Source organism: Ascaphus truei, unplaced genomic scaffold (genome assembly GCF_040206685.1).
Source record: "Ascaphus truei isolate aAscTru1 unplaced genomic scaffold, aAscTru1.hap1 HAP1_SCAFFOLD_1504, whole genome shotgun sequence".
Taxonomy (NCBI): domain Eukaryota; kingdom Metazoa; phylum Chordata; class Amphibia; order Anura; family Ascaphidae; genus Ascaphus; species Ascaphus truei.
In genome coordinates this window covers 54,211-65,811 of record NW_027454391.1, presented here as the reverse complement: position 1 = coordinate 65,811, position 11,601 = coordinate 54,211, and the positions used below count along the sequence as shown (strand labels likewise).

Genomic DNA, 11,601 nt, shown 5'->3' with positions numbered 1-11,601 from the left:
TTTATAAGATGAAATTATAATAGGCTTTATTGTGCCTTTTCCTTTTCATCAGGAAATCATCTAAACACAGGGGGGGAACAAAGCTTCCATTCACTTGGGAGTATCTCCAGTGGAAATACCATGCAATTAATTCACAACTCCATAAGTCAAGCATGTCTCGCAGCCCCAAAACATATAGCATGAAATAAGCAGATATAAGCAGTCTCTTAATAATGAAAGTCTTATCTGTTTCTTGCTGTAGAGTAAGCTTCTCTGCTCTCCTGGAACCGCACCCGTGCGTGCACAGAAAATATCAGCATCCAGGTTTAGAAGTCTTATTTGGTGTCTTGCAATCAGCTATGCTGGGCAGAGCTCAAGACCGGTCAGCTCCAGAGATGTGTGTTCTCTTGGTCAGACTCTCCTGGGAGTCTCAAGAACACTACTCTGTCTCTCCAAAGGTCAGCTCTCAGTCAGAGCTAAGGAGTCCCTTCCTGTCTCAACAGACAGGCTTTTGTAAGCAATCAGGCAGGTGGTGTTTATTAATTGACTACCAGCAGTTAACCACCACACTGCCAGATTAAAGGCACATTACTTGAACAGGGATTACTCCCCTGTTACAGGGTTCGTACAGTGTGATCAGGAGTCAAATGTCAAGTTTTTACGTTTGTGATGATTTGCTTACCAACGTTAGTAAACCAGATGGTTTGTCACTGAATATCCCTCAATACATTTATTCCAGGAAGGTTTCCCTGATGGAGGGGACAACCTTATACATTTCATAGACAGAAAAAAAAAGAACATCTGTTAAAAGTAATTAAGTAGACCTTACTGGGGTCTCTTTCTTTGCTAAATATGAATCTAGATGTAATCAATTTGAGGAAATGTCCAAGAAAAGTAACGTGGAAGTAATAACATTTGTTAAACAGTAAGGGGCATTTGTCTTTTGAAGTGAACCCTTTCGAAAACATTTAAAAGTACTTACAAATCCTGCCTCCAAGTCCCAGCACCAACAGTAGTTCATAAACCTGACAAAGCAGGCACGGAGGAAATCCCCAACCAGTATGGTGACATATGTCACAAGTATGTCTGACACCGTCAACCTAACAAACTCCTACAATTAATAGAAGAGATTTTTATTAGACACAGCAGTTGTGGAATGCATAAGAACTTCACACGCCCTGGTATTACCTACTAAACTACATACAGCTCAACCCCCTTATAACGCGGTGCTTGGGGTCCAAAGAATCACATCGCGTTATAAGTGGATCGCGTTAGAAATCCTGTACAATTGTATGCATTGCACAATAAAGTATTTAAGACACCAATAATTGTGTTGTAAAGTATTCATAAATACAAAAATTGGGAGCCGCGCATGCATCGCGTTATAAGCGGATTCGCGTGGTAACGGATCGCGTTATAACGGGGTTGAGCTGTATTATACTGTAGGTGCAATCACTTTTTGAAAAGCACACGAAGGAGACATGATTACCGAGCATTCAAAACAAATTATTCAGCAACAAGTTTTTTTCTCTTTGTGAAACACATATTAGCAGCAACGTTTCTGTCTCTTGAATATTGCAGCTTAAAAAGGAAAAGGAAAAATCGCTGCACAGGGCGTAAAACATTTTGTTGAATGGTTGTAACATTAGCATAAACTGTTTGTCAAAATACAGAGTTTGAAAACGTAAACAGTGAAACATAGAACATGGAGACATGTTGTTATGATTAAGGAATTGGCAACTCAAGTGGAAAGGCCTCTTTTGTTATGAAGCTACTGTATCTTGTAACTTTGGGAAAGTCATAAATTGATTAGATAAGCTCTCCAGTGAAGAAATGTATCATTATTGTATTATCCTAGTTCGTACTGTACTGTGCGCACTGCCAGCAATATAGTAAAAAAACATTTTAGATCACTATATAGTGCATTACAGTATATATGTACAAGTTTATATCAGGCATCATTAAAATAGCCACCCTTCTTCATATAGCACCCTCATCATGGTAGTCCGACCTAAGACTTAGGCCCTTGTTCTATAAACTGTGATATCGCCGATCCATGCGGAAAGCATCCGATAGTCCCGGATCTGCACAATTGCAGTTTATATAGTGAGGACCGTAGTTTGTTTATACAGCGACTATATTGTTATTGTAAGAGATCCAGTTCAGTGATACTACAATATAATAATATGTATGAAGATAAAATGTCAAGAGGTACAGTATGATATGGTCTGATTTGCAATGGATATTTATTTTCATACATATTATATCACATATGATATTCTAATATTGAAATTGGTTTTCTGATAGATTCAGTTGCATTGGGATAGTATTTAGTTATATTGGGAGTGCAGCTGTGCTCAGTTCTCTGTAGTGAAGCCCTGTGGGTGACATTTGAGTGACTATAGATAACTGTGGTTAGAGCTGATGAAACTGGAAGAGGCTATGGCATTAGGATGGAGCTTTCCAGAAGACATGCCACATTAGGTTATTCTCTGTATGGAGGCATGGGCAGTTCCTTATCAGATGACATCAGTTTGGCTGTAGGACCTTATCTGGTAATAGAAAAAGTGATAGCAAAAGTTGACTAAGGGATATTAACTGGATCTAGCAGGGAGTAGCTAGGGAGGGAGAAAGAGAAAGCAGAAGGATTACACCAGCTAGAGGATAGTGGGATTGCACCATAAAGATGTGAGAGGTATAACACCAAGATGAAGGAGAGAAGCTTCAACATCACGATACTAAGATCAAATACAAGGTTTCCACTCAGAAACAGAAAACTATGCAACCATTTTTAAGAATATCCTAACTTATTTGGAACGTCACCACCATTTTGTACTATTTTTGTATGTGAGTATTTATCTTGAAAATAAAAAAATATTTTTATATGATGAGACCAGAATGCTGAGTACTGTGGTGCATGGTTAATCGAAGAAAGAGAAATAAAGAAATTTTACAGTAATAAAGAAATCATTGAGAATGTTCTTACAACTCCAACATTGGTCTCCCAGCAGGGACCTCGAGGCACATCAGCTGGGTGTAGAGGGGGTGGTGTAGTGTCACTTCCATTTATCGCGGTGGAAGAGTTGTAGTAGTTGTATAGTGTCCAGTAGGTAACATTCTTTACTGACTCCTCTTGGCTTAGCTAGGTAAAGTAAAAAAAGGAATTTTACTCTACACGCAACAGGTTATAATATTGTTTTAAGAGGGAGAAAAATTTATACCTTCGTCTCTCATAAAGCATAAAGGGATCTCAGGGAGAGATTCAATAAGATCCATTGCATGTTCAGACATTACCGGCCTTTCAAGTCAATGGCAGTTAATCCCGGATCATGTGCTTTACCCCAAAATGGACCTTAGTGAATCTCCCCCTCAGTGAGATATCGTATTACTGTATGTACCTGCTTGCCTCTTGTTCATTGCTTAAGGCTGCATTGCCTGAGCCTACTGTCCCTTCCTGCCCGAAACCTTTCCCAATAGCTGCTTCCTACCTCTAAAACCCTCTTTTCAACCACTATCCACCAAGAACCTTGGCTCACTATCTTTAAGAGTTGTCACCTTCCCAACAAAGCATCTCAGCAGCTCAAAAACACAATAACGATACTCTCTAGAGATGCAATTTCCTTCTTAGCCATGCTCTGTGATCCGATGTGTCCTACTGTTTCTGGGAGTCTCCTAAAACACTGCATAGATTGTAGGCTATTGTCTGTAATGTTTTTTATATTTGATGCACATACAGTATCCCGGTTGTGTATTATATCATATTTACTATCTATGTATGGCACTGTGCACACAGTGGAACTACAGTACACAGATAGACAACTCAATATACATACGTACATAAAACAATTACAGAATGGCCCAGACACAAACTTCTTTGTTTTTCACCTTCTCGTTGACATCATCCATCAAGGCAAGTAAGAATGTATAGAGATTGCCGAGGAACAGAGCAAAAATCCGCCCCAGCTGCCACTTCAATGCCACACGGGGATGATAATCTTCCATGTTACCAATTGTTTCAAACAGTGGAGGGCAAAACATTCCCAGCAAGGACATTACAATCTCAACCTGCAAAATGACCAGAGGAGAAGTGTACTCTTAGAAACCAATGAAAGTCTTCCCGGCGATTTACTAGTGGCTCTGTAACGCAATGGAGAACATATATTTTTGCCTAACTATCCCTATTGTATAATATACAGTACTGCATTAAAGCAGCAAATGATTTCCATGTTTACTAGCAGTGGTTGAAGTATGATAGTATAGGGGTGGGCAGAGGAGGACGGAGTACTACTTTTTTATTTACCGGTCCACAGTACCACTTTTTATTTAAAGAAAAAATATATTTATGTTTGGGTGCCTCTCTCCCTTTCTGCTTTTAGAGCACAAATACTGTAAAAATATAATTTTAATGTGGTCGGAAAAGCCCTTTTCTGATATTTAATAATTTTAGAAAGTTGTGTTGTCAGATACATTACCCATTAAAAAAACTATTACAAAGGGCACATTAACCATTGCTAGCAACATCACATCTTACACATGTAATCCTTACGTATTTTACAGGTTAATACATATGTCTTTCCTAAACTTGTTTTTCCCATTAGTGTGTATGACACAATTCCAGTTTAGTCTGTATTATACCATTGCTAACATAGATATCCAGAGCCTGATGTTACTGTAATTAAAATAGACTTCCCACAAGATCAACATCTGAATCCAAGGTTCAACAAAAGCAGCACAGGTAATGACAATATGACTCTTATGGTTCACAATCCATTGGGGCAACATTGTGCAAAATCCAAATGTTATATTTAGTTACAGTATATTAATCCAGATAAGGGTAAGCAAAAAAACCTGTGAAACATTTGTCCATTCTGTGTCTTAAGGGAAAAATACCCTTCCTGGCTGGTTTCTCCCTGGATCAACATGTCTCTTATGTTTGATTTACAGTATATCTGACATATCCAGCTATACCTTTCCTTTCTAAAAAGATGCCCAATATAATCTTAATGGTATCTACAGTATCTGTCATCAGTGTCCATAGGTTGTAAATGCCATTATTCGCTGTCCTTACTGCAACATTCTTTCCTGTGCTGCTGGTAAAATATCCATTTACTCTAATCTCAAGGACTAACCCTGTGTAATTTGTACGGTCCTTAGGAGGTTCCCTTGAAAGTTACTGTACTTGTATATATTTTGAATATATTTGTAAAGTACCTGCCTTTAAAGGCATGTTTTTTTTTTCATGTTTTGTTTGTTTGTTTAATCAAACACTAAAGATAACAACCCCCCCCCCCCCCCCAGATTTGGTATTCACATTTGAAAAGAATTTTAACTTTGAATACGTTTCCTACAGGAAGATCCCCAGTTGCCTGACACAATTAAATGCCATTGGGGTACTTTATAAATCTTCAGTGGAAGACACAGGCTTATGTGTCAAACTGAATGGGACTGCCAGGGACCCCTGCTGTGTTAATCCTATGGGTCATTAATCAATGCAGAAATGCCTTAAACTTGTCTTAAACTAGTACACCCAGCACATACCCAGAATGTAACCGGGCTAGTTTAAGGCAAGCTTTAGAATACTCGTGGTCTCGTCTGTATAATCCAGGGTCGAAAGAAGGTACCAGAAGGAAGTCACATTGAATTTATACTGGGTAATGGAAATTTTTGACTGGTTTGCAATCTCAGGCGAAAGTTACGCACATCTCTAGTCATTAGTAAGATTTCAATCATTATAAGTAACATCTACCGTGCTATTTATCGGTAACCAACAACTCAAACTCTTACGAGCTTCTAATAAAAAGTGATAATAAGAGTCATACATTTATTGCAAAAGGAACCTAGAGAATTATTAACATTAATTTCATGAATTCTAATTAACTTAAGAATGCTGACAACAAGCTACAACTTACTATTGCTATCTTGGGTTGCATTAGTTAAAACACTATCAAGTGGGGGACGTCTCACAAGTAAAAACATATTCAGATTACAGTAAATTGAACCACTCTCAATGATGGAAGTATTCCTCTTCGTCTGTTTATCCAACAGTTTTGATAGCCATTTTGGTCATGGAAACAACAACTAGATTATTTTGCAGATATTTAAATGGACCAACATAAAAGTCCTTCATAGCTTGTACAGTATGATTTAAAGATTTTGCAGAGACTTTCCACTCCCCAGACGTCTATTGTTTAATCTAGATATACTGTAGTGTGAAAACAAGGTGTAAACATTCACAGTTTAAGCATGACTGAGGGAATCAGAAATGCACAATACCTCATTTCTTTCATACCATCCAACATTCTGCATTTTTGAAAATGTCTGTGAGCGTTTCACTACAAAATAAATGAGATAGCCACTCCCGCACAAGCAGCATATTATCATTACGTTGGCGAGTACCCGAAGGAATCTAATGAGATGGATATTTTCATCTTTGTTGCTTTCTTGTTCATCTACAATAGATTCCTGTACAAGAGAAATTAGGAGAGACAAAGCCATTATCTTGTGTCATCCTGTGTCTAAGCAAAATTTAAATAAATTAGATTGTTCCATAAGTGTATATCCTTTGAACAAGATCTTTGGTGAAATGAAATTACCATAAAAGTCTAATATTTGCTATAAGAATACAGTTGCTTTAGTACAGCATTGTACAAATAGTTGGGGGCTTCTGGAATAAAATAGACATTTCTCTATCAAGAAGGGACTTGGAATTGATTTTGGTACGAAAACACAATTTGAGACAATAATACCAAAGAAACTGAACACGCCTTTGCTAAATTAGGCAATTTGACATAAATTACGTAAATTACAGATGCAACTGCTGGTTTTGAGTCAGCGTGTGAGGAAAATTCACAAGCATCTCGCAAACGCTCTGCAGCATAGTCCAGAGACACTGTAATGGCCCACATCGGGGGTCTCTGCTTTGGAATGGGACTCCCAGCCTGGTAGGATTCACACTGCAGGGACCCCCACAGTGTTAATCTGATGGGCCATTATAGCATCTATGGGCTATTCTGAGGATTTCCCCAACATGGTCATAGAATCACCTCAGAATCTGGGCCAAAACCGACAGTTGCATCTGTAAATTATTTGTATAATTGTATCCTCCTCTGGTTTAAAAAAAAAAAAAAAACAATCTCTTATGTTTGTCATCCAATATAACTAATTATTAAAAAAAAGAGAGAAGTATCACTGAGGTGTTTTGCTCTGAAAGCTGTAACAATAATGTGCTACTCTTAGTAATATAATGTTACTTATCAGCTGTAGCATTTCACAGACGGCAGCACAAAGTTGGTAAGCGGACATTTCGTTGGGCACACAATAAGTATTTTCACAGATTTATAACAGGAGCACCAAACGATTGCCAGCTTAGGTAAGAATTTAAAATTATACGTTGTGACATGCTTTACATATAAAATATAAGGGGGGGGGGAAAGGGGGAATGTGGTATTGCTGCTTTTTAGGGGAAACTTGGAAACCCTTTTTGGCAACTGAGGCTTTGTCTGAAATTCACTTCATCCTGATTTACAGTATCTTTAAAAGAAGTTCCTTATAATGTTGGTTGATCAAATACAAAACCACAAAAAACCTTGACACAAAAGAGATATTGTCAGGAATCCACTCCTGGGTTTGGCTGGAGCCCATCCATCCGGAGCTTTGCAGGTTCCAGACAAACTATTCCTTGCTTCTGCAATCACCTGCCCCTTGCTGCCTCCTGTGCAGCTCTGGCCTGATTGGCCTCCTGTGCTATTTAGTTACTGCCCTGCCCTCAGGAAATTGCTGGACATAGACTTTGAAATCCATGTTGCATGTAACTGTGCTTGTCACAGACTCTCTGTTTGGCCTGCTAGGCCTCCTGGTGCCTTGTATCCTGCTCCTAGTCCCCTGCTGCCCAAGGGCTTCTTGCATTGTAACTTCGGCGCTGCTTCCTTGTTCCTGACAGACTTCGCCTCCGCCCCACGGAGGCGGCTACGCTGGTTTCCCCAGTGTTTCCTGTGACGTGTCTGCACCTCTGGTTGCTGCTTCCTCCAAGTGGAGTTTGCTCCTGTCCGGAAGTCCCTGTACTGAAGTTTCTGGTTCCTGTGACTCCTGGCCTTTTCCTGACGCACTGCAGCACCTTCGCTGAAGCTTCTCGGCTGCAGTGGCTTCTCTCAAGGTTCTAGCCTCCTAGGCTGGAATACCTTCACCCAAGATTTCCTGTTGATGACCTCGGCTTGTTTCCTCGACCACCGCTCCTTTGCCGCCTCCCTTGACCCCTGCCTGGATAACGTTAACCCTGCTTTCTCCAATCCTGACCTGGCTATGTCTGACCATGGAACCGCACTCCGGACCTGGCTCCGTGGCCGAAGGTCTGTGCTTATACATCCCCACCTCAGCCCCGCGGTCGGGTACCAGTTTGTGGCAAGCACGTACGTTACAGATATATAGAGACTCAAAAGAACAACCATGTAATATAAAATATACAATAAATGACATGAACAGTGTACTGTGTTAATAAATGTAAATATAAACGTTCCCTATCATCTACAGTAAAGACAGCCTCTAAATCTGAGGAATTCTTTGAAATGTCCTCTTCTAGATAAAAATCTCCAAACATACAGTATAGGCGCAAATTGAAGAAATGGAGAAAATAGACAAAAAAAAAAAAGGAAAAAAAAAAGAGAAAACAATATAGTGTGATATCATTAATAAAAAATGAAAATTAAAAATGTGTGTGTAAGCTCTCCAAGAGCTCCTACACTGTATTTGAACTTTAAGATAGCTCGCTGGTAGACCTCTTTCAAACCCATGATGCAGTAAATCCAGAATATGGGTAATAGACAGGAAATTAGGATCTATTTGAAGACCCCAGCAGGAAAATGTCTTGCAGACGCTATAATAGACTAAAGATGTTGATTCTTTTTCTAGATTTTAACTGCAGATCTACACCTGAATCTTCCTAAGGATGTCCATTTCAGCTTCAATGCCACTAATGCCAAATATGCTGGATTTGGATGCAAGATTGGACCGCCTTAAACTCAACATGGCTAAAACAGAGCTCCTCATACTTCCTCCCAAACCTGGCCCTACTACCTCCTTCCACATTACTGTTGGAACTACGATCATTCACCCAGTAGCCCAAGCACGCTGTCTAGGGGTCACACTCGACTCCTCTCTCACATTCGCCCCTCACATTCAAAACATTTCTAAAACCTGTCGCTTTTTCCTCCGCAATATAAGGTACGCCCTTTCCTCTGTTGCACGACTGCTAAAACTCTGACTCAGGCCCTATTCTCTCCCGTCTTGATTACTATAACCTCCTGCTGTCCGGCTTTCCTGCCTCTCACCTGTCGCCCCTACAATCTATCCTAAACGCTGCTGCCAGAATCAGTCTACTCTTTCCTAGATCTGTCTCAGCATCTCCCCTCATGAAATCCCTCTTCTGGCTTCCAATCAAATTCCGCATCTCACACTCCATTCTTCTCCTCACTTTTAAAGCTTTACACTCTTCTGCCCCTCCTTACATCTCAGCCCTAATTTCTCGTTATGTACCATCCAGACTCTTGCGTTCTTCTCAAGGATGTCTTCTGTCTACCCCCTTTGTATCTAAAGCCCTCTCCCGCCTTAAACCTTTTCACTGACTGCCCCACACCACTGGAATGCCCTTCCCCTCAGTACCCGACTAGCACCCTCTCTATCCACCTTTAAGACCCAACTTAAGACACACTTGCTTAAAGAAGCATATGAATAGCACTGTGGATATTCTGAACACATGATACATAAAGCTTAGCCCCCTGCAGACGCACTTACCAGAACTCCCTCCTACTGTCTCTGTACATTCTCCCTACCTACCAATTAGACTGTAAGCTCCTCGGGGCAGGGACTTCTCTTCCTTAATGTTACTTTTATGTCTAAAGCACTTATTCCCATGATCTGTTATTTATATTATCTGTTATTTATTTGATTACCACGTGTATTACTGCTGTGAAGCGCTATGTACATTAATGGCGCTATATAAATAAAGACATACAATACAATACCATGTGACATAAGATCTGGGATTATTAGAAGAGGCTACTGTACTGCTTGCCTATTGCAAGATTGCTCATGCCTTGATACCAGGCTCTTCCTAGACAATTGAGCAGAATTATAATGAAACGGTACATACTTTTCTCATTTTCGTGAGCAGAGAAATTAGGAAAGGCACACCCCATCAAAAAATTCCATGAAATTGCCAATATGTGCACTTGCTCTGCGACTCGGTGATATTAAGAAAAGCCTTGGGCGTTTTGCATAAACTCTACCTGAGATGAGCTCCATCCTAAGATTATCTGATGTAAAATATTTTCCATGAGGGACGACTCTCTTGGTCTTACTTGATTTCTGGTCAGAAAATTCACATAAATATTGCTTTCCCCCCCACATATGTAGGGCCCAAATCTCTGGTATTCTCTGACACACTCGTGATTTTGATGGTGTCTTTCATTCTCCATTGACTTTTGGTTCCTTTTTGGTGGTTGATAGAGTATATGTGACCACTGTCAAGTTGTCCGAATGAACTCTGACGGCTTTCCCCTTGATTTACTGACAGCATTTCTTTAATCCAATCTCCCTTAGTTCTAATAAATCTTTAGAGTCTGTGTCAGGGCCATCTTAACAACATTAGGGGCCCCCGGGCAAAGCAGTGCACGGGGCCCTGCCTACACTGTCGCTCCCAGCCTCCCACACGCTCACTAGCAGCAGCAGGCACCGGAAGTGCTGCACTACTAGGCTGCGAGCCGGGGTGCCGGGCGGGCATAGACCGAGCAGAGCCGGGGTTCCACTTCCGAGCGGGGGAGAGCCAGCGGAACCGGGGTGCTGGGGGGGGGGGGGGAAACGAGCATAGCAGGGGTGCCGGGCGAGGGGAGAGTGAGCCGGGGTGCCGGGCGCCGCAAGAGCGAGCCCTCCTAGCTAGACTTAGAATGGAGATTTTTAGCATTGGTGGGCACGCATGGGCCAGGCGCGTGGGGCCCCCCTATGCTGTGGGCCCCCCGGGCAACTGCCCAGCGTGCCCATACGTTAAGACGGCCCTGGTCTGTGTTCCATATTGAGAGGAATTGAAGCTAAATACAACGGGAATGGAGATAGGCCCATGTAGCTACCTCTATTGTTGAAGCAGCATCCTTAATGCACATTTGAGCTGTAGGATTTTTGCAGTCTAAGAGATTTTTATATCGGTAAACACTTTTTCCTGAGGGAAAAATACTTCACCCGCTACAGTGTCTACAGTTATAAGCATGTCAAGACAGTTTAAGTACCAGAACCTTTGTGGATGTTTTTAGAGCCGTATACAGTCCAAAAGGATGAGAAGTGAACTGAAAGTGACTGCTTGGTAACATTGAACATTATGAACTTCTGATGTGGAGAGAGGCATACTTGTTTAAGTCGAGGGATAATAAAAATCTCCTGGCTGTACTTTAGCGACTCCGTTTGAAATGATCTTACTCAGAGAAAACAATTTACTCTTCAGAAAACTACTGTAGGCCAGACCAGAATCCACTTGTTGCTCTTTTCACAAGGAATATACTAGAGACTGTAGTAATGCTAAGGGGTATTGGCCCTGAAGACTGTTGAGGATGGTAACATGGATAGTGAAAGTGGTTTTCT

The 11,601-nt window shown here is 40.9% G+C and overlaps 1 protein-coding gene across 1 annotated transcript in view; it reads right to left on the bottom strand.

The window, feature by feature from the left end:
- Positions 1-961: 961 nt before the first annotated feature.
- The window catches only part of LOC142476217 (transmembrane channel-like protein 2), a gene marked incomplete at its 3' end in the record, with an annotated part of 63,308 nt that continues 52,668 nt past the window's right edge, over positions 962-11,601 (bottom strand). Inside the window, exons 12-15 of the mRNA XM_075581707.1 lie at positions 6,253-6,441; positions 3,865-4,044; positions 2,966-3,121; positions 962-1,090 (exon numbers count right to left, since the gene is read on the bottom strand). Of these exons, the coding sequence (XP_075437822.1) occupies positions 962-1,090; positions 2,966-3,121; positions 3,865-4,044; positions 6,253-6,441 (654 nt within the window). The remainder of the gene's footprint in view (positions 1,091-2,965; positions 3,122-3,864; positions 4,045-6,252; positions 6,442-11,601) is intronic.